The sequence below is a fragment of the Mus caroli genome, unplaced genomic scaffold (assembly GCF_978045245.1).
Source record: "Mus caroli unplaced genomic scaffold, Mus_caroli_1 scaffold_9, whole genome shotgun sequence".
NCBI classification, from domain to species: Eukaryota; Metazoa; Chordata; class Mammalia; order Rodentia; family Muridae; genus Mus; species Mus caroli.
The window spans coordinates 127,067,699-127,089,494 of NW_028227264.1; the positions used below are offsets into that span (position 1 = coordinate 127,067,699).

At 55.2% G+C, this 21,796-nt stretch overlaps 2 protein-coding genes across 2 annotated transcripts in view; both read right to left on the reverse strand.

Moving 5' to 3' along the window:
• Positions 1 to 1,561: 1,561 nt before the first annotated feature.
• On the reverse strand, positions 1,562 to 10,496 carry Nxph4 (neurexophilin 4). Its single transcript, XM_021175302.2, has 2 exons — positions 10,329 to 10,496; positions 1,562 to 2,956 (listed from the first exon to the last, which is right to left on the reverse strand). Exons 1-2 carry the CDS (start codon positions 10,383 to 10,385, stop codon positions 2,099 to 2,101), a joined length of 915 nt encoding a protein of 304 aa, XP_021030961.1. The 5' UTR covers positions 10,386 to 10,496; the 3' UTR covers positions 1,562 to 2,098.
• Positions 10,497 to 14,775: 4,279 nt separating this feature from the next.
• Positions 14,776 to 21,796, reverse strand: part of Lrp1 (LDL receptor related protein 1) — an 84,146-nt gene continuing 77,125 nt past the window's right edge. Inside the window, exons 74-89 of the mRNA XM_021175130.3 lie at positions 21,618 to 21,752; positions 21,421 to 21,540; positions 20,350 to 20,618; positions 19,029 to 19,207; positions 18,510 to 18,616; positions 18,131 to 18,247; positions 17,622 to 17,798; positions 17,228 to 17,368; positions 16,944 to 17,117; positions 16,624 to 16,785; positions 16,145 to 16,319; positions 15,825 to 15,926; positions 15,634 to 15,698; positions 15,435 to 15,525; positions 15,196 to 15,340; positions 14,776 to 15,052 (exon numbers count right to left, since the gene is read on the reverse strand). Coding sequence (XP_021030789.1) covers positions 14,912 to 15,052; positions 15,196 to 15,340; positions 15,435 to 15,525; positions 15,634 to 15,698; positions 15,825 to 15,926; positions 16,145 to 16,319; positions 16,624 to 16,785; positions 16,944 to 17,117; positions 17,228 to 17,368; positions 17,622 to 17,798; positions 18,131 to 18,247; positions 18,510 to 18,616; positions 19,029 to 19,207; positions 20,350 to 20,618; positions 21,421 to 21,540; positions 21,618 to 21,752 — 2,300 coding nt within the window. The 3' untranslated portion in view covers positions 14,776 to 14,911. The remainder of the gene's footprint in view (positions 15,053 to 15,195; positions 15,341 to 15,434; positions 15,526 to 15,633; positions 15,699 to 15,824; positions 15,927 to 16,144; positions 16,320 to 16,623; positions 16,786 to 16,943; positions 17,118 to 17,227; positions 17,369 to 17,621; positions 17,799 to 18,130; positions 18,248 to 18,509; positions 18,617 to 19,028; positions 19,208 to 20,349; positions 20,619 to 21,420; positions 21,541 to 21,617; positions 21,753 to 21,796) is intronic.

The following is a 21,796-nucleotide window of genomic DNA, read 5'->3' on the forward strand; positions in this document are numbered from 1 at the left end:
TTCTGTTTCCTTTTCAGTGCTAGAGATAGAATCTAGGGGCTCATGTATGTATGCTGAGTGTTTTGTTTGTTTGTTTAAAAGACTTATTTACTTCTTTTATGTATAAGAGTACAATGTTGCTGTCTCCAGGCACACCAGAAAAGGGCATCCGATCTCATTACAGATGGTTGTGAGCCACCATGTGGTTGCTGGGAATTGAACTCAGGACCTTTGGAAGAGCAGTCAGTGCTCTTAACCGCTGAGCCATTATCTCTCCCGCTGTTTTATTGAGGAACTGCAAGTGAGGAGACTGGGGCCCAAGTCCACTGATTTCAGCCACCTTAAGCATTTCTACCTGGATCTCACAGGAGGCCTGAATGTCTCTTGATGCTAATGGCTTTCTCTTGACAGCCTGGCTTCTCTCAACAGGCCCTGAATGAGGAAATCACTGGGTTCTTCCTCCCATCTTCCTTCTCTCACACCACTGGCTCCTTATCCTTCCTACACATGTTTGTGTATTGAACCCAGGGCCTTGTGCATGCAAGAGCTACATCCCCAGCTCCAGATGTTTATGACATCTGGGGTGGGATCAGATCCACCTCTTACTCAGAGTCTGAATGAGCTGTAGGCAATCCTGTGGAGGACACTGCCCTCTTCTTTTCCCGGAGGGCACCTTTACCAGGGACTCCAATGAAGTCAGGCTTAAGAGGAAGAGACTCTCTGTGCCTCAGCTTGTCTGCACCCCCAAGCCCCAGTCAGGGGGTCCCAAGGGGAGGGGGGCTGCTGAGCTGAGAACTACTAATGAAGCCGCAGCCAATTAACGCCCGGGCCAGGGTTGGGGGCGGATAAAATTAGCAGCCAAGGCTGCAGGAGGGAGCTGAAGGCGGGGGTGGAAAGGGTGGGCAGCTGGCTGAAGGGGGCTGTTCGCTAGCTAGCGGCTACCAGCAGGGATTCCGCCCCGCCCTCCAAACCTGCGTTGGTCCCTTCCCCCATTACCTCGTCCCAATGCTCCCTCCTGCATCCGTCTGCAAACTCAGCGCCCACGAAATTAGGAAGGAAAAGCAAGATCGATGACTCCAGATGCTGCAAACACCGTTCCCCTTCCCTCCCAACCTTCCCCTTCCCTCCAACCCGGTGGAGCTTACCAGGTTGTCAGCGCTCTGCCTACGCTGTCCCCGCTTCTTCACCCCACTCAAGGTCTTAAACCTCCTTTCTCCTAACTCCCCCAAACAGACTGCCGGAAGTCCCACCTCAGGTCTAATCCCCATTCAATCTGCCTTCACTAGCGTCTTCCCACTTTAGCTAATCCCCACCTGGGCAGACTCTAACCCATTGGTTGCTCACTCCTTGGTCAGGTCTGAAATGAAGCCCAAGGTGCTGGGTCTGCTAGTCTTCGACTCGGTTTCCCCAATGGGCGGCAAGGAGAGGTGTCCAGGCTAGCTTCTGCCAGACAAAAATCCACACCTGCCCGCCCCGCTTTCCTACAAAGGTCTTAACACAGGCGAGTATTGGATTTCGCTTTATTTTGTTCCCTCCCCGTCTGTTTTGGCGTTGAAAAAAAAAATCACCGAGAAGAAGCAACCAGAGAGGGCAGGTGTAGCCGGACTGAGGGCGGGGGTGGGCAGAGCACAAGGGCCAGGCAGAGCCCCCTGATCAGGACTTTTACTTTAGCAAGGTTAGGAAGAAGGCAGGACTGACATGGGGCACGCAGAACGGGAGAGGATTGGATGGGCTGGGGCTTTTCGACCTTTACAGTCTTAGGGGAGGGGAGGGAGGACCAGGGCTTGGGGAAAGAGTGCCAGGCCAGGCGCCATTAATACTGCGGCGTGGGCAATAAGCATTCGTAGGGAACCCTAAGAAGACTTCAAGCCCCACCTATCGTGGGGCTATGCTCTTGCCCCTGCAATTTACCGTTTGAAAAAGACCACCCCAGCCTCAGGGACACTCAGTACCACAAGGAAATGGAGGGCCACACTGGCTGATAGTCCCGGGGAAGGCTGTTTCTCTCCACCATAGTGGAAGAAGTGGGGGCAGTCACAGGAGCACGGGGTATACAGGGAGGGGTCCCACCTAGTGAGACTGCGATCTGGTGGGAAGCTGGGGGCCCAGGACAGGGGCGTTATCCAAAGTAGGGGTGCTCACTCTGGAAGTTATAGTCTGGGCACACCTTCTGCACCAGTTTGTAGTCAAAACTGAGAAAGGAAACGAAGATACAGATGACTTTGAAGGGCTTGGCGCAGAGCCAGGCGGCCTGGCTCTGTGTGTGCTCGGTGAAGCACACCTGCGACGGGTCGTACAGGCACGGGCGGTGCTTGCGAGCGCGGTTTGTCTTCTCATATTCCACGTGGCAATTAAAAGCGCGCGACTCTTTGGCCCCAGGAACTCCTAGCGCGCCTCCGAGTGGGCCGGCAAGTGCGCCCCCAAGGTTGCTCCCCAGCCCCTGCCCCGCCATCCCCAGAGGGGGCCCTAGTCCAGGAAGCACCCCTTCTAGTGCCAGCGTGGACTGTAGAGGGTGGGAGGCAGGTCCAGGTAACCAGACGCCCCCGAACTCCACACGCTTGGAGGGCGGCACGATACTGACGCTTAGGTTACCCAGGCTGGACGAATTGTGACGGAAGTACACACTGAAGGTACCGTTCACATGGTCCACGATCTTGCCGGTCACCAGCAGGGAGAACTTGAGGGTATGCACACGAAAGTAAAAGTCCCCCCAGCCGAAAATCTTCTTGGCTCGGGCTGCTTTAATGGATGGCTTCCTCTTGATGCGCGGCACGGACGGGCCACCGGCTGTCCCTGGCTTGGCCAGCGCCCCAGTGTGGTTAGCCGGCCAAGCCCAGCTCCAGGAGCGCGCCGTGCCCAGGCCCTCAGAAGATGCGGGCGCTGGGAGCTGCTGGCCGCGGGCGCCCCCTCCGGCCATGGCGGGACGCAAGTCTAGGTACTGGGGCCTCCCGGACTCCACGATCTGGCCACAGACAGCCTGTGTAGGAAGAAAGAAGAGAGACGCTGGCTGGGCAACCCACAGCGGTGGCTCAGGAGTGTGTTCTGGGGTCAGACATTGAAGCCCTTTCAAGCTCTGTGATCTTGGTCAAGTCACTTCGTGTATCCAGACCGTAGCTTCTGTACCTGGGAAGTGATCTGATGGACCCAGGGTTGTCACAGAGCTCCAGGGTGGGCGTCAAGACAAAGCTAGCTTTGGTGTGGGTGGGGAAAGGTAGAGGCCCTTTCTGGATAGTCCGGCCTGTAATGGTCCCAGTGATGGGCCTGACAACCAACTGAGACTCTTGTGAATCCCTAACACCCGGCATAGGTAAAGAGATAGGAAGAGCTTCCTGGCTTCTGTAGAGGCCATTTCCACCCTATACTTCATCTTTCCCGGAGGGGCCTCTAAGAACCAACTGAACCGACAATCCCAGACCATGGGTTGAAGCTTGCAGATTAAAGGGCACTCCCCCTGTCCCCAACCCTTTGGCTTGGAAGGGCTGGAGGAGTCACCCTGCCCGCCCATGGTGCTGGCCTGTCTCAGGTGGCCAGGGATCTGGGAGACAGCACTGATGCTAATACAAGATGGATCGAGAGGCGGGAGCGGCTGGGCCGGGGCCGGCCATCAATTATCTTGGGGTGTGTGCAGAGGGGGTGGCCGGGAGTGAAGGAGCAGAGAGCGAGCGACGGGAGAGTGAGAGGAAGAAATATGGAGATGCCGCTCTGGCACAGGGAGTGGGAGGGAGAGGAACAGAGCGCGTCAGAGTGTGTCAGTCAGCCCGCACTAGACACCACTGGCAGTGTGGCCCTGACAGCTGCCTGCCAGTCCCTTGGGAGAGGCAGTTCCATGTGTGCCTGGGGTGGTTGTTATCCCGAAACGGTTGTGTATATGTGTCCATGTGTTCTGTCTGAGGTGGCTTGTACACATTCAGTCTGTAAAGGCTGTGTGTGTGGCTGTGTTGATTCTCTGTGTGTATGTGTCTGTGTGTCAGCCTGAGGAGGCTGTGTGGGTCCCATCTGCTCTCAGTGGCTGCCTGTCCACTGTATATTTGTGTCTGGATTACCTGGGGGTGGGGTGGGTGGTGGTTATCTGTCTGTTGTGATGTGTGAAGCTGTGTGTCATTGTGTGGTAGTGGTATGTGTGTAGCTATGGTATCTGTATGCCCTTACATGCAGGGTGGCTGTGTGGTTGTCCAGAGGTGTCACTTTTCTTGTGAGAAGCCCTGTAGCACGCGCGCGCGCGCGCGCGCGCACACACACACACACACACACACACACACACACACACACGGCATGTATTTTCCTACCAGCGACTTGCAGGCTGAGGATAGATGGGTAAAGGATTCTGAAGTACAGGTGACCCCTCCGTTTGCACACACCCAAGTCTATATATACACTGTGTCCACAGGGGACAGGAATGGCCGAGCTGGGCTAGAATCTCTACTGCCTGGTCTTAGTCCCTGCGATGCTGCGATCCCGGGTTATTAATGCTGCCGCCACCCGCTCGTCATACATATTTATTGCCCCCCTCATTTCTTCTCCTATCCAGCCCTCCTCCCACCCCAGGTGAGGGCGGTGGAGGTGGCAGAGAGTGATTGACTCACGCAGACAAGCTTGAGCTGGCATCTAACACCCAGAGGGTACACCTGAGTAGGGCTAGGGATAGAGGCTTAGGATGGAGATGGAGGCAGGGAAGACGCTGGGGAGGTGGAACTGAACCCCCTGGGGGTGTTGGAGGTAGGATTGGGTGAGGCTTCAGGGAAAGCCAAAGGGTGGGTCTTCCCCCCTCCCACTCTGGACCAAACCCCAGTAAAGTCCTATTTCCAGCTGGTCCACCCCTCACCCCCCACCCCCTGCCCCCAAGCACTCAATGCTAGGACATCAAATGTCTCCAAGCTACTACTTCCTAGGACATCCTAGTACTCTCTGCCCTGCACCCAACCCCGGGGGGACCTGCTCAGGGCTGGTAGGCTCAATCTCTTCAGAGGAAGAGATTGGGGGTGGGGTGGGGGTGGGGAGTGAGGTTTGACAGGGCAGAGAGAGGTGCCAGGATGTCCCCCCACCTCTGATCCCAGACAAATTGCTGTCTCTGCTTCTGTGATCCTGGCAAATCCCTGGGCTTTGGTACCCACAGCCCCCACCCACTGCTGGAGTGAGCTAAGATAAAAGGGAAGAGTTGGGGGGAGAGGCAGCTGAAGCGACCTTGGGGGTGGGGAGCTCGGACCGGGAGGGGTGAGAGTCTGGAAGGAAACGAGCCGAGAAATGGGAACACGGAATAAAATAAAATAAAATCCTCCCTCTGGCTTCCTTGATCGCTCACGCTCGCTCTCCCTCTCTAGCTCTCCCTCTCTCCCTCTCTCTCATTCTCTCTTTTCCCCAATCTTTTCTCAATCTCTCTGTCTCAGTTTCTTCCCCCACTCTGTCTCTGATTTCCAGTTCTGGGGAGCACCCCCTTTTTCTCTTTCTGCCTGTCTTTCTGGTTGTCAGTTTCCAGTAATGGATATGGGGGGGGGGGGGGAGACAGGAAACTCAAGGTGGTGTGGGAGCTCCTTTTTGCCAGAGCCCACCCTTCAATGACTGAGGGCCTGAGCTGGGTGTTGACCAAGGCGGAACCCCCCCCCAACTTGAAAGCTAGTTTAATTAAACTAATTGGGCGCAGTGACATTTGCAGAGGGGAGAGGCTAGCATGCTGGCTGTCAGCTGGGGTAGGAGGTGGAGGTGTGTGGTGGTGGTTAGGGGGGCTTCCAGCAGACTCCTTCAGGCCTATTCGGAAGGAACTCAGCCAGGAATACTTTGCCCCAAGGCAGCAGGCCCACGCACCTGAGGGGGAGTTGAGGCCACCTCCTGATGCTAAACAAACTCCATGAAGGCTCTTTGGGGATAGAGAGGGAGGATCGGGCTGTCAGGCCCCCTTAGCCGCATTGCAGGGTGCACTCCCCCGGGGCCTCCAGACTACTGCGTTGCTTCTCTTTTCCCTTTGGGTCAGAAAGAACTTACAATTCATCAGAGGAAGACAATAGTTTAGGCCCTGGTTGGGGAAGCAAGCAATAGAATACAGAGTCCCTGCAAGTTGAGAGTCATCTCTGCAGTCAGGTCAGGGTGGGGTGACGTCTGGCTGGGAGCTGGGAATAAAGCTGGCGTGTATGTCGGGGTGTGGGTGGACAGGACAGGACGGGCTGAGGTGAGCATTAGGGCAGAGATGGTCTGGGACTAGGGTTGGGTACCGGGCTGGTAGGAGCATTGGGTATGAAGATGAGGCTCCCACAAGGATAGACCTGGGGACAAGAGTGGAGAGATTGGAAATGATGACCAGGTATTAGGCAGAGACCTAGAAGGCAATGGGTCAGGGACCAGAAGATGGAGGCTGGGAGCTGAAGTAGGGCAGTCATGGTCAATGACAAATGGACTCTGGAGACTGGCTGGCATTGAAGATGGTTCAGGGAGACAGTCGTGGGGGCAGGATGGGATAAAGCAGAAAGGGAGGAAGGAAGATGGCTATTAAGAAGAAAGCAGGATGCTGATGGATAGAGACCCAGGAGATAGGGTAGGGGGAGCCACTGCGGGGGGGGGGGCTGGCATGGGAAATCTCAGGAACCAGGAAAGTGATAGGCAGTATGGAAACAGACAGGAGCTTGAGGACAGGTATTTGGAGGAGACAGGAAAAGGCAGAAGGCCAGCTTCAGCATCAAGTTTGGGAGGGGGCCAGGCAAGTGGAGGCAAAGACCTCTTCTACAGAGCAGGGGTGAGGGCCTGCTGGTGAGGTGGGCTCTGTCCTTGGGCCAATCGCCCTCTCCTCCGCAGCCCCACCCTCTTGCCTGCCCGCGGCCTGCTGCGCAAGGCTCACCGTTATCTGAATTTTGATTTTATTTTATTTTATTTTATTTCCTTGCTTCCTAGAGCCGGCGCGGTCCCCCCGGGAACGGCTGCCCCCCGCCCCCCGCCCCGCGCCTCACTTTATTATTGCAATAAATGTGCCTATAAAGGCACCGGCTCCAGGGCGCGGTGGGGGGGGGGGGGGAGCCGCGGAGCGGGGATGTAATTTCCCGAAGCCTGAGCCGTAGGGGGAGTGGGCGGGGTAGAGGTGGAGGAGGGGCGGGCAGGGGAGAAGGGGAGACTCGCCAATTTCCAGTGCTCAAGGCCGCACTCCCAGCTCCCTATCCCGGTTCTCTTTTTCTACTGTACATCTTGGGAGCCCCTTTGAGCTTGAACCAGAAAACCTCTCATCACAACCTGACCCCCTCTCTGTTAACCTTGTCCCCTTGCCCACGCCTAGCCTATCCTTGGTTACAGGGTTCTCCCTATTTGAAGTTCCCTAGCGCCTTGCCAATTACTCCTTACTGACCCCTCCAAGGGTCCCTTCACCTACCTGCTGGCTTATCAAGGTTTATCTTGCCACTCTCTGACCATGGGTCCCTGACCCCAGTGACTCCTCTTTACCTGCCTTCTGCTTTCTTACCAAACATCTTCACCATCACCTCCTTCTAGAGCTCTATCTAGCTCCTCACCCAGCCCAACCATGACCCTCTGGAAATTCTCCTTTCCATTGGTGCCCCTCCCATTTAGGATGTGAGGTTTAGCTGCAAGCTCTGGCCCAAGGGGGCTGTCACTTTAGACCCCATCCTCCAGCATCCCTGGCCCAGCTGCCGCCCCTGATTACCCCCAAATCCCAGCCAGCAGCGCTGGGACCAAGCCCAGGCTGTGCGTGCCTAAGTGGCCCAGCCAGAGATTAGTTAGGGGGCTTGAGGAGGGTAAGGAGGTAGGAGGTGGTGGTTGGCACAAGGGTTGTGACTGGCCTAGACAGAGAGAGAGAGAGAAAGAGAGAGAGAGAGAGAGAGAGAGAGAGAGAGAGAGAGAGAGAGAGAGAGAGAGAGATGTGTAGCTGTAATCCTTCCCTGAGGCAGGATAGAGCTGAAAGGTCCCACAGGACCCCCGCCCCTGCCCTCCCCCAGCTAATTAGTAATTAGTGATTAGTGATTAGTGACTATTGATCGCCTGCTGTTTTTCCCAGTAGGCAGCTGCTTTGGCAAGGGGCAAGGAAGACAGAGATACGGAGAGAGGGAAAGGGGGTTGAAGATTGTATTGGAAAGATCCTGAGCAGCCAGTCCAGTCCAGAGGTCAGAGCCCTCAATGCAATGGAAGCCAGGGGAACCAGAACCTGTGAGGAGTCTCAGGAGCTGGAAAGTAGAGGAAGAAGCAGAGAACTCCTCGGGAAGGCAGGGCGGGCAGCATCGATGGTCAAGATTTCCCCAAGAGGCGTCTCAAGAGCTGTGCCCATCAAAAGCTCAACCCAGTGTCAGCCTTATGCTCACTCCCAATTCTGGCGTCAAGATATCCCCGGACCCAGGCACACTCAGGAGTGCACATATGCGTTCACAATCAGGTGAGCCTGTCTGAGGCTCACAATCCGTGCTTGCTGGCACTTGAAGCTATGAGCACACTTCCAGACCCAGATTCACACGCAATAAAAAAAAAAAAAAAAAAAAAAAGCCAGATGTGCTCCAGCATGCAAATACATCAGAGACCCGGGGGTTGGGGTTGGGGGGGGGGTGTCTGTGCATGTGCACACGCACCACTGTTTTTCTCATAAGTCCATTGGAGAACAGATTTCCTTACACGACCCTATGCAAAGTAACAGGTATTCACAAACCAAACATAAACATAGACCCTCACATGTCCACAGGCTGGACCAAATGCCAGATAGGCACTTCCCTGCTGATTCTGACATAGCCACCCCACAGCTGCAGCCTTCTCACAGGAAGACAGATTCCCATCTCTCCTATCATCCTCATGCTTACTCTCCCTCAAGGCTCTACCAGATGTTTCCTTCCTCTTCAGGGGGCAAAGGAAATTAAACCAGATCTGTCCACAGGGGAGTTAATTTGATGCGAAGAGAGTGGAGAAGGCTGGTGGGGGTGGAGGGAAGGATCAGGGCAATGTATCCTTCTTTCCTCCCTCTGTGACCCCAGGCCTTCACACACTGTGGTTTGGGGCTGAACCTTCTCCTGCAGTCTCCCTGGGTACAAACCAGGCTTCAGGTTCAAAGGAAGCTCTTGCCAAAGGCAGCATTTTTTACACCAGGGGGCTATTTTCTTTTCTTTCTTTTTTTCCATCCATCCATCCATTCATTCATTCGTTTGTTCGTTCTTATTTATTTATTTATTGCCCAGTTTCCGTTCTCTCAAGGTCACTAGGCAGACAGGCTTGGAAGAATCCAAGGGCTCTACTAACTGGCTCACTGGGGCAGTGTCTACCCTACTGTAGTTATGAGGACACCACACCAGGCCTGGAGTCCAAGCGTTTTGGAGGAGAATTACTGGTTTCTCTTAAAGACTGGGGATTGAGGTCCAAGAGTGAGGGCTTGTGGAGCCAACTGGTTGCCCTTAAACTGGGTAGGTCATAGTTGAGGAAGGAAGTTGGGGGGCAGAGTCTAAACTATCCTTGTGGATCACACTTCAGGGCACAAATAGATGGCAGTGCTTTGAAGCAGACACAATCAACCATGCAAAGACAATGTCTCCACCATGGCATGCCAACATAGACATTCACCCTGGGTCCCAGTGCCTGGATTCCCTGGACACATGCATACAAGGGCTGGTTTTAACCCATACACTCCATGTCCGCACTATGAGCCGCCCGTATGGGCTGAAGATCTCAAGACAAGAGTCGGGAAGGATGAGCGCTGGGCCCTTTTAGCCTTTGGGTCTTCACCCAGAAACCCCAGGAAAAGAGACAGTGAGAAGGGTGGGGGCAGGAAGGAGATGGAAGGAGAGACTACCCTCCCAGACAACAACCACCAGGCGTGAGAGGGGGGTGTGTCTGTGAGGTTGTGCAGGGGAGATGGTGTCTCCGCGGGAAATGGGATGGAAGATTGTAGCCAAGTTCAGCCCTGCTGGTGTGGGTCCGTGTAAGCGCGTGTGCCTGGATAATGAATGCTCGGATCGCAGAGCTTACCTGGCATTGTGACAAGGAGAAGAGGAATGGGAAGGTGGAGGGTGAGAGGTGGAAGGACAGACAGACAGACAGACAGAGGGAGGCAAGCGAGGTAGGTGCGGAAAGAAGGCTAGGCTAACACCCGCTGGCTTGTCTGTCTGTCTCGCACTCCTTCTCTGTCTGGCACACTCGCGGGTCGCGCTTCGTCCCCTCCCCCGTCGCGCCTGAAGCCGACCGAAGCCGGGCCTCCACCCTGCACCTTCTAACCCTCAGCCAACTTGCTGGGTGCAGTCCTAAAGCGGGCAGTCTGTCTGTCCACGTTCCCCACGACGCACAAAGTTGGGACGCTTAGTGCTGGGTGCGGGGCGGACGCACGGAGCCCCCTGGCATGCAGTGTTCTTCGTGTCCCGGACCCCGCGTCTTGGCTCTGCCACCCTTACCTTCCTAAGGAGCCAAGGACCAAAGAGCAAGAGGAGCCATTCCGGGAGCAGCCGCATCTTCCCGAGCGGTCGAGCGGGTCGGGCAGGGCGGGTCCCGGGGCGGGCAGGACTGGGCTCAGGGTGAGGGGCGCCGGGCAGAGGACGGTGGCACGAGCAGCGGGAGCGGGCGGCTCGGCCCGCGGACTGAGCGCGGAGCGGAGCAAGGCGCTGGGGGCGGGGCGCGGGCGGGGGAGAAAGTTGGGTCTGAGTCGAGCGGGCGGGGTGGGGGGCGGGGCTCCGCGGTGCTCCAATCCCGGCCGCACCCCGCGCGCCCCCTCCCGCCCAGCTGGGGGCAAGGAAGGTGACTTTCAGCGTGACACACCCTGGACACGCCCCTGGCTCAGGTGTGAAGCTGGAGAGGGTTAAGGGGTTTGGGGAGCAGTACCCCAAAGATGCCAGGTCTTGGGGCAGATGAGGGCTACAATAGGGCGTGGGACTCTAGGCCCTGAACTGTGAGCCGGAAGGGGTCGTCGCGGAGCATGAGCCCCGCCAGGCTAGGGGACGCAGCAGGACCCTGGTCCTGTGATGCCCGAGGTGGGTGGGTGGGTGTGTTTCTATAATCCTGGCAGAGGTAGGTCTAGGGCAGTCGGACAGGGACCGAGGTGAGGGCGGGCGGGGCTTCGGGCGACTAGCACTGAGCGCGGCGCTGACGGGGATGGATGGGCGCCCCGCGGCTCATTCGGCCTGGAGATGAGAATCATTGATCACGGACGGAAACCCCATCACGTCTGTCAATAGGGCTGACAAACGGCGCCCGCCGCCCTGTCCCCGCCCCGCGGCACCTCTGCGGTCCCCGGACTCCTTGGCTAAACCGGCTCTTTTAAAGTTAGCCCCTGATCCGCACTGTTGACCCTGGCCCGATCCAGAGCACCCTTGTTTGGGGCTGGGCAGGAAGTCCTCTGTGCCGTCTGCCCCTCTTGGTACAATCCCTGTGCTTTCTCTCCCACAATCCCATCTTCCACTCTCAGTTCTTCTCATCCCGTCCCCTTCCCCGTCTATCTCTGTCCTTGTCTCTGTCCCCAGCTTCAGCACGGTCTCTGTTCTCATCCTCAGGGCTGTTTCTTCGTGTTTCCTCCTCCCACTGGTCTTTCTGTCTCTCCCCTGCCCAGGGAGTCTTCAGCTGTCAGCTGTTGCTATGCGCTGTGTCTGAGGCTGAGTAGATAGTGTGACCAACACCTAGACAGCAAGAGATAGGACCATGCAAAGAGATGAAGAGACAGACCCACACCCCAAGGTGTGTCTTCCAGGCTTACCCCACTGTAATAGTACCCTGCTACACTGTAGCAGTGAGGCCACGTTCACATACAGACCAGCATACACAGAGGCACATAAGCACACAGAGACGGACACACATGATTTATACACACAGTAGCATACAGTGATATACAGAAACAGCTAGGTACCCAAAGTACCCTCTTGCCTTGACAGAGGCAAATATCCACAGGGACACACACACACACACACACACACACACACACACAGAGGCAATCTGAAAGACAAGCCTAGGAATATGAAAAGAACAGACACACAGGAAGTGACAGACACCAAAAAGAGGGTCAGGGAAAGGACAGGGGTGTACTTGGTGACACTCAAGGAGACAAAAACTAGGGAGCAGTGATTTGGGGTGCAGTCAGGGCTGAAAGAATAAAGGCAGGATGAGACAAAGTGTCAAGGACAAGGCCAAATGGCTGGCCAGGGCTGACCCCTAAGCAAAGGAACTGCTTTAGTTCTGGGCGAAGGCAAAGGGTGGTCACACATCCTGGGTGTCTAGAAGCCCACGGCCAAAGTATCTATCTGTAGGAGACCTGACCCTCCCCATCACCACCGTTTTAGCTAATCTCAGGTCCTCCAATTCTCTCAGAGATTACAAGTGCATGCACACACACACACACACATGTGCACAGTACTTATCTCTGGGTCTTTGCCTCTGTCCCCGAATCTTTCCATCTAAGAATATCTGCTTTTCAATCTAATCTGAATCAGTCAGTGTCCTTTTTGGTTTTTGAGACTCCCTTCCATTTGGCTTGGTTGGGAGATAGTGCACCCTTCTGGTCCTGGCCAGAGAGGGAGGGTGCTAACCAAAGGGGTGGGCTTTCTAAAGCAGCAGTTGGGGGCCTGTCTTGTTCTACCGGGATCTTGAGGTGACAGGCAGAGAATCAGTGGCTCCCGGGGGGGGGGCGGGGGTGGCTACAGATGCAGGCTGGCAGAAGGAAGGGGTGGAGAGGGTGGGACTGCTGGTGGTGGGGGATGAGCAGACTCTTGGGGAGGGAAGGAAGATGGCTGACAGAGGGTAGAAGGGTCAGCGCAAAACAGCCCCAGGGAAGGAAGTGAGAGGCTGGGCTAGGGTCCTCGGCAGCAGGTGCATAATTAGTGTGGGGAGCTTTAGGATAAGCAGTGTTACAGCAGTGTAGACGCCACCTGGTGGCCAGAAAGAGCCACAAGTCAACATTTAAGGATCAACAATGACCCCCCCACCCCCATTTTATTCCCAGCAGGATCGCTCATCCCAGAGCCATAAGGAGTCTGGAGGAGCAAGGAAGATCTCATAGCCGGGCTTCAGGGATGAGGTTGGAGATAACATTGATGAAAGAAAAGGAGGGTCTTGTGTTTGGATATTCATTTACCCATAAGCTTCCCCGAGGGGAGGATTCGAGGGAGAAATACCCAGGGGAAGCCAGTGAGGGTCAGAGATGAAAAGCTGGACAGCTCCTTTGGGAGGCATTGTTTGCTGCGGTTAGAAGAGCAGGGTTCTATGCCTCCCCCAGTGCTGGACAGGGTAAAGCTGCATAGTCTTCCGCAAGGGGTTCATTCCCCTTTGAAAGAGGTTCAAGGAGATCTGGAACAACTAAGATAGTGCAAGTCCTTTCCTGGTCAACTCCTAGAATGTCTGCAATGTTTGTTGAGAGAGATGCATATGTTGGAAGCTGATGGGCAAACTGCAAACTGAGCCTTGCTGGCTCTCCTCCCCTCTATCTCGTCCCCTAATGCAGGTATTTAATTAAAAAAAATATTCTGTGTTTGCCAAAGCATACGTATGGAGGTCAGAGAATAATTTTATGGAGCTGGTCCTGCTCATTTTGTGTGTGTGTGTGTGTGTGTGTGTGTTGTTTTTCGAGACAGGGTTTCTCTGTGTAGTCCTGGCTGTTCTGGAACTCACTTTGTAGATCAGGCTGGCCTCGAACTCAGAAATCTGCCTGCCTCTGCCTCCTAAGTGCAGGGATTAAAGGCGTTCGCCACCACTGCCCGGTGGTTCTGCCCACTCTTACATGGGTTCTACCAGGCTTGCAAAGCCAAGTGTTTTGCCCACCCAGCCATTCTGCTGGCTCTACAGCCAGGGTTTTACTCATAGGTCATAGAGTGAGATGTCAACATCTCAAAAGAAGCATGGAGCAGACCTTCCTGAAGGCCTTCATTACCCAGTGCTTTTATTTCTAGGGTGGCATCTCACTGTGGGGCCGGTGTAGGGCAGGAGAACAGTGAAGCACATGTCTGAGTCAATGCACTGGGGCCGGGTGACACCAGATCCTACCAGCATAGTCACATCATAAGGCTCAAGGTCATACACTGAGCAAAACAGCTCTTGTCTGCCATAGCAAGACAGGAGGATGGAGTGGGGCTGGAGATGTGGACCTTAGGATTCTCAGGCCAGCCTCCAGCATGCAGCAATGCACCCTCTGGTGGCTGAAACAGGCAAGCACAGCCCCAGCTCCCAAATTCTCACATTAGCATGCAGACACAGTGGTTTTTTTTTTTTTTTTTCTTTTCTTTTCTTTTTTTTTTCCTTTTTTACAATTTTATTTATAACAATATCTGTGTTATTTAGTTGTAAAGGAATTCAGCAAAAATTATTAAAACGTTCACGTCCCCAAAATGGGGCTGCCCGCTTGCCCTTCCTTGGTGTGCCCCGACTCTTCCTGGCCCTCAGGGGGATGGGAGGCTTGGGGGACAGTTACCAAAGAATGTGTTCAGCCCTAGGAGCCACAGAGGGGGCGCTGGAGAGGGGAGGGCCTGTCTGGAAGGGATACTGAGCATGGCCATCTGAGAGGTGCCCCTAAAAGTGGAAGCTGGGGTTTGGGGTGACTTCCCTCAACTAAAAGACTCCTTCCTCAGCTAGAGCCAAATCTTCCAGACAGGGTCAGCAAAGGACTCCACCTCCCCTGAACTAACCCCAGAGAGCCAAGGAAAGGAAAGCTGGGACACGGAGCCCCATCGAGTGTCTTGCACAGGCATGGTGGGGAGGCCGTGCCGCCAGCTTCCAGGGGTATGCTCGGTAGGGAACATGTGGACTCCTTCATACCTTTGAGCCACAGAGCCCTCCCTGCCCCCTCAAGGCAGCATGGGGGGGATACTGAGGAGCAGGCAGGAAGGAAATGCAAAGAGATAATACTGTGCTTGCTCGCTTGCTCGCTCACATATAAAAAGTAATTCCTTCATTTTTACATTTGTACACCCGGCAGGGCCGGAGAAGGGCCGGCTGGGGAGGGGGTTCATTGAAAGACTCATGTGGCAGGGGACTTTCTGGGGACGTCCTTCGGGGCAGGGTCCTATGCCAAGGGATCTCCTATCTCGTCTTCAGGTCCCCGGCCCAGCAGTTCTCGCTTCTCGTCCGTGCTGGCCAGGGAGTGGCGGCTGCCGTGGCCCCCCATGTAGAGTGTGGCATACACTGGGTTGGTGAAGTTGGTAGGCTGGAAAAAAAAAAGGTTCATATGATTGGAATACCCCAGCTCCCACCTCTGTGCAACACCTCTGGTTGCCTTGATCACCCCCCCTCCACCCCTCCTGCCTTTGGACCCTGTTCCAGAAGCCCCTTCGATGGCCTCTGGCATACCTTGTCAGGGTCAAGGGCAAAATCAGCATCCAGTAGGCCCCCAACATCATCGGGCTCTCCACCTTCATACATCTTGTAGGTAGGGTTTCCAATTTCCACATTCATGGCCCCATTGGTCATCCGCTGGTGCTGGAAGCCCTTAGCCCTGGGGAGAGGCAGGAGTCAGGGAACCGTGATGTTGGTAAGGTTATCGGATTGTAAAATAACAGCCAGAATTTCTCAGACTCCCAGGGGCTCACCCTCGGACTCGCCGCTTATACCAGAACACCACGCCAGCCACCAGAAGCAGCAGGAGAAGCAGCAGCAGAGGGATCAGGATGGAGGCCATATCTGGAGAGAGAAGTCGGGAAACTGAGTCTGAAGCCTAGGGAGATGGGAGGTGCAAGGGAGGCTCTTCTTGCTCTATGTCGTGGCAGCCCTGCCCTCCCCACCACTTACGCCCAGGCTGTTGCTGACCAACAACCTGCTCCTCGCACCGGGGTCCTGTCATATGGGGCGGGCACCTGCAGGCAAGAAAGCAAAACTCAGTGGGCGGGCATCACCTCCACGACCATTTTAGCTGCAGGAACTTAGAGGTCATAGGTCATATTGTTCTTTTGCTCGGATTTGAGGGGGAGGGGCCAACTCACTGGCACTCGGGCATCATCTTGCTGTTCATGGTGCAGGAGCCACCATTGCTACAGTGATCGATGCAGGTCAGACAACTGGGGGCTACCCGACCATCAGTGCAGCTGTGGAAAGGAATCAAAATCTGGAGCTGGGGCTTGCAGAAGGGTATCTGGGATGCTAGAACAGGAACCGGGCCAGGAGGGGCAGGATAGGGGCGGGGCCGGAAGAGCCCAGATAGGGGGCGGGCCCAGGAGGGGCAGGATAGGGGCGGACAGGAAGGGGCAGGATGGGGCGGGGCCAGAAGACAGAGCAGAATGTGGAGGCAGGACCCCCTACTCACTTGCATGTGACATCTCCGGTCTGCTTATTGACCACACAGGCGCCTTGGAGACAGCGACTACACTTGTTCACCTCACACCTTGCTCCCTCAAAGTAGACCGTGCAGCGACATTGTCGGGAGCCATCAGCGGCCATCTGACAGGTGCCAAAGTTCTCACAGAAGCCAGAGCACTGCCCTGTGGTTGGGAGTGGAGAGGAAGTACCTTATGCAGGGTCCAGGACTTATGAATGACTCCCACCCACTCCTGAGCCTCCTAATGCCCTGTCACAGACCCCAGTTCACTAGGGTGACTCTAAGCATTCAGACATGGCATTCCTTATGTTGAATGCCTGGAGGCTTAGGAAGATGCGCCAACATGAGGGGCAGCACCCACAGCCTGGGCTTGGCTCATCTGCGTACGTCTTCCATCCTCTCAACCTGCTCCTTTGGGTTCTTTCTGGCTCCCCTCTTCCTTCCCTGGGGTTGGAGTGAATACTCACGGTACTGGCAACGGTCACCCAGGAAGCCAGGTAGACATCGGCACTGGGGCTGGTTGCCCTGGTTGACGGTGCAGGTGCTGTTGTTAGAGCAGTAGTCTGCGCACACCTGTGCGGTGCATTTGGGGCCCGTGAAGCCAGTGGGACAGCGGCACGTGGGCATGCCTGGTGGGAGAGGATCTGTGAGTGGGACCATGGCACTGGGCCTATAGCAGGGATCCTGGGCACCTTGACGAGCAGATGGGGTTGAAGTGGATGCTGGAGGCGATAGAAGGGGCCAGGTGAGGATGATGGGAGAGGACCGTCCCTGGTTAGGGGCATACCAGATGGGGAAGCCGCACAGGTGCCTCCGTTGCGACAGTATTCCCAGCACTGATCCAGTTCACATTTATCGCCTGTGTAACGGGGCTGGCAACGGCACTTGGGCTGCCTCCGAGCGTTGAGGAAACAACTACCACCATTGAAGCACTGCAGAGTGCAGGTTCCAGGCCTAGGGGCTGCAGTAAGAGCTCATCAGAGCATGGGAAGGGGAAGGGGGTCAAGGGTAAGGGGAGCCAGAGGCTATAGATAAAGGATCCTCAGGTACCCAGGAAAGGGGCATGCATACCATCTGGAGGGGGTGTTGGAGAGGGCACAGGCACACAGGTGCCATTATCCAGCCTCTTTCCATTGGGACAGGTGCAGACAGGCCCGCTGGGGCTCAGCAGACACAGCCATTCGCATTTCTTGCGGTCACAGGGGTTGGTCACTGTGGGTGTTGGAAGGGGTCGATGTTGAGCAGTGTGGACTTAGAACATTTTTTTTTTTTTTCGAGACAGGGTTTCTCTGTGTAGCCCTGGCTGTCCTGGAACTCACTCTGTAGACCAGGCTGGCCTCGAACTCAGAAATCCACCTGCCTCTGCCTCCCAAGTGCTGGGATTAAAGGCATGTGCCACCACTGCCCGGCACCCTCCTTATCATTGACCCACCCTGCCACACCCCGGGTTTTCCCTCTGATGCACCTTCAGGCTGCTTGTGTTGATGGTAAAGGACTACATCAGAGGCATGGCTCAGGCCCCCAGTTAGGTTGATCAAGGGGCTGTGTCCAAACTTGTGGATCTTGAAGACACGATTATTGATGTAAGTGACTCCGTAGATGTAGTCTTCAAACACATCGATGCTGAAGGGGTGACTTAGGCCTGGGGTGCAGGGACAGCCAGGTTAAGTCACTACAGGCGCCTGGGCCCTGGACCTAGTCTTTAAGACACCTGTCAGTGTAGGCGTCTCAGACCTAACATATCTAGAACTATCCATGCCACTGGCAAACTGTCTCATCACCCCCAAGACTTCTGGGGTCATGGGGGACTTTAGCTCTCTCTCCCCTCATTTACCCTGCTGACCCCACACAACTTGATATTCATTGGTAGAATGAATAAAATGGTCAGGTAGGCGCAGGCTCACGGGCTGGCTGGACGCCGGGCTTCTGAAGTGACATCCTTGAGCTCAGTGAGAAGCCTACCAGCACCCTCACCTCGTTTGCTGTCAGCAGCCACAATGGGGTCAGTGCCGTTGAGCCGGATGCTGCCGATAACCGAAAGCTTGGCATCTGCCCAGTAGAGCCGTTCATTGTGATAGTCCACAGCCAGCCCTGGGGTGAGAGAATGCTGTCTGTCAGAGATCAGCTTCTGTCACGCCAGGCTGGGCGCAGAGAACAGAGCTGACTCTGTCTGGTATCCACGGCAGTGCTACCCCGCTCATAGGATCTCTCCCAGCCGCCCATCCGGGAAGCACTCCCATGAACCTCGGCCTGATCTGCTGAAGACTGTCCACCCCACTGCACGCAGGGGTGACTTCTGAAGCAGCCTTGATCAGAGTCTGCCCCTTCCACACCCTACCCCTGCCCCAGGGACCTGTAGGCCACTGAATGTTGTCTTGCACGAGAGTCTCCCGAAGGGTGCCATCCATCGCTGCTGTTTCAATCTTGGGGTGGTTCCCCCAGTCTGACCAGTACATGGTGCTGGGAAGGGAGGAATGAGAGTGGGTTGGATCCCAGGGCCAAGGAGACAGAGTGAGACGGAAGAGAGGGCACCTGGCCTGGTGTGGATGCTCCTGGGTATTGTGAGGAAACACCCTGTCCCCTTCAATGAGCCCCAGGAGACATCTGCTGACCCACGCTAGCATCATCTGCTCTAACTACAATGTGCTAAGCCAGTAGCATCTGAATGGGCAGGGCTACACCTGCAGGGGGTCCCAGATCTTGGCTGCCAGTAAAGTTATTCAACTGGGAGTCCCCAACAGAGGCTTTAGGAGGGCCAGGACTGGAGAAGCCTAGCAGCCTGAGGTCTCTGTCCCCTGCCTGTGGATGTCGAGCCTACCACCTGTCTCGAGGGACACCAGCCCAGATACCTCCCCCCAGGACCCATGCCCACCCCCTCAGAGGGTCCACCACGATGGCATGGGGCTCATCAATCATGCCCGAGATGAGCGTCTTGCGGTTCTCGCCCTTCATTTGCGCCACCTCAATCACGTCTCGGCCGGAGTCGGTCCAGTACACATTCCCGGCCACCCAGTCGATAGCGATACCCCTCGGCATCTTCAGCCCTGAAATCTAAGTGGGGTCACAGGTTCAGCGACCACCATCTTCTGTCTCCCTGATTGTTACCCCCATTCTCCTTCGTCTGCCCACCTGTTCTTGTCTGTCACCCCACACTGACGTGACCACAGTCCTTGGTTCTTTTGCTTTTGAATGGGTCTCTCATAGCCCAGGCTGATCTGGAACTCACTGTGTAGACTAGACTGACTCTTTTCTCTTGATCTTCCTTCCTCTGCTATGAATACAGCTGGAGTTACAGGCATGCGCCACCATGCCAGGCACATTTTCATGGTTTTCTAGTTAATTCTCACTTTAAAAAAGGCTATGGGGTGGGGGCAGTGAAGTGGCTCAGTGGGTAAAGGTGTTTGCTGCCAAGCCTGAGGACCTGAATGCAATCCCTGGGACTCCTGGTAGGAACAAAGAACAAACTTCAAGTTGTCCTCTGACTTCTACATGTGTGCCGTGGTATGTACATGTGATTCACACACACACACACACACACACACACACACACACACACTCAATGTTTAAAAAAAAAAAGCAATCTGAAGCTGGGAGTGTAGTTCATTGCTAAAGTGGTTGGCTAGCATCCACGAAGTCTTTAGTTCAAATTTAGCACAAAACAAAACAAAACAAAAAAACAAAACAAAAAACCCCAAGCAGCCAGATTTATAAGGAAGCTTAGAAGACTAGGTATTATTATATCTTCATTGTTGCTGAGGATCAAGCCTAGGGTTTCACACATTTCACCTCTGAACTCTACTTAAGCCCAAGAGAGCTATTATTCGTTTTGTTAATAAGGTAAAGCCCACGCATTAAGCAAGTTGGCCAGTACTGACTCAGAGGTATCAGAGTAGGCTATGCTGCTGAGTACCAGAGGGCATCGGATCCCATTGCAGATGGTCGTGAGCCACCACGTGGTTGCTGGGATTTGAACTCAGGACCTCTGGAAGAGCAGTCCTTGTTCTTAGCCACTGAGCCATCTCTCCAGCCCCCAAATACTACTTATTGCTCTGGCTGTTAGCTGTGCCTAGCAGGCTGACCTGACCACTCCTGTCTTCTAGTCTTCTGCCCTCTCAGCCCTCACACTGTCCTTTTCAAGTCAGCTCTGTCCTGCGGAGCTCTTCCACCCGATCTCTGACAGGCTGGATGCTTACATTGAGGTGGGTGACGCCCCGGTCGATCTGCCTCCGGTGGCGGTTGGAAGTGGTAGGAGGGGCGGCAGGGGGCAGGCTCCTGTAGGAGATTGTGCCCGTGTGCCAGTTAGTCCAGTAGACACGGCCGGCCTTGACATGGACATCCATGGCGTCTATGCGGACACTCTCATCGCCCTGGAATGTCTGCTCGTAGGCTGAGTGGGGATGGCCTGGGAACAAGCTGCGGATCTCGTTGTCATCAGCAATGTATAGCACCTGGTACTCGGAGCCTGCCAGAGTGAGTGAGAGAGACCCCCTATCAGATGGGCTTGAAAGGTAGAGGCAAGAACCCAGGGCCCGAGTTCCATCCCTGGGACGCATTTGGCCAAGACCCTGTCACATTACAGTAGCCTCCGATCTAACCAGACCGTTTTAGACAGAAGGGGATGTTTCCGGTGTGGGTGTAGCCAATGGCAGATCTAAGGGCTCTAACCTGTGCCCCAAGCTGATCCAGACTGACCAGACCCTTCAGAAATCTGTCCTTCTCTTACCTGCTTCCTGATAGTTCCAGGAATTCTATCTTGTGGTCTCTGGTTAGCATGTAGGTCTGCTACAGACTCTGATAAGTGCTGAAGCGGTACAGAGATGTGGGGGATATGTACATGGCATGAGAAATGTATGTATGCATGGGAGTGTGTATATATACACCATGTACATGTACGGTGTGAGGACATATGAAAGGTGCAATGCTGTGTCAGGGCATGGATGGAACATGCAGGTGGGCGCATGTGACTATGAGTCGGACTATACTCTCAATCTAGGAGAGGGGAGGGGACACTGTGTGCCACACAGGAGTGTTGCTCTCATAGGACTTCCCCAGAAAGCCAGGCGGTACCTTCTACCTTTCCTGTGCTTTGCTTTGCTTGGGATGGCATCCCAGTGTACCTTGAGGCTGGGCATCTAAGTGTGAGCAACGAAGTGCCATTGGGAATGTTCCACTCCAGGCCAGCTCCATTTTATAGCTGGTGTGACCCGACCACGCCCACCCTTCCTTCTGGCCCTGCCCCTTCCGGCCCTTCCGGACTCTAGCACCTTCAGCTTTGCAGGTGTTGTGTGTCTTCATGAAGTTGCGGGCACAGCTGCAGAGGTGGCCTCCCTTGGTGTTGTTGCAGAGCTGAGAGCAGGTACCAAAGCGCAGGCACTCGTTGATGTCTGGGGGTTACACTGGGCGTCATGGGGGGGTCTAGGAGCTGGGGTTCCTGCCCCATCTTCCTATCCAGCATTCCTACCCTGGCATCCGGGCTGGCCTGGCACAGTATGGAAGCCCGAGCGGCAGGCACAGTAGGCAGCTTTCTCGGTGCGCACACAACGAGCTTCGTCCCCACACATGCTGGCATTGGTGGCACAGCTGGTCAGCTTGGGGTCTGTGGAGGAGAGATGGCGGAGTCCTTCCCCTGGTTTTCCCCTG

Coding starts and splice junctions, on each gene's coding strand:
- Nxph4 (XM_021175302.2), bottom strand. CDS start 10,385: ATGCGGCTGCTCCCGGAATGGCTCCTCTTGCTCTTTGGTCCTTGGCTC. Junction 2,957..10,328: donor GTCCTTGGCTCCTTAGGAAG/GTAAGGGTGGCA, acceptor CTTCCTACACAG/GCTGTCTGTGGCCAGATCGT.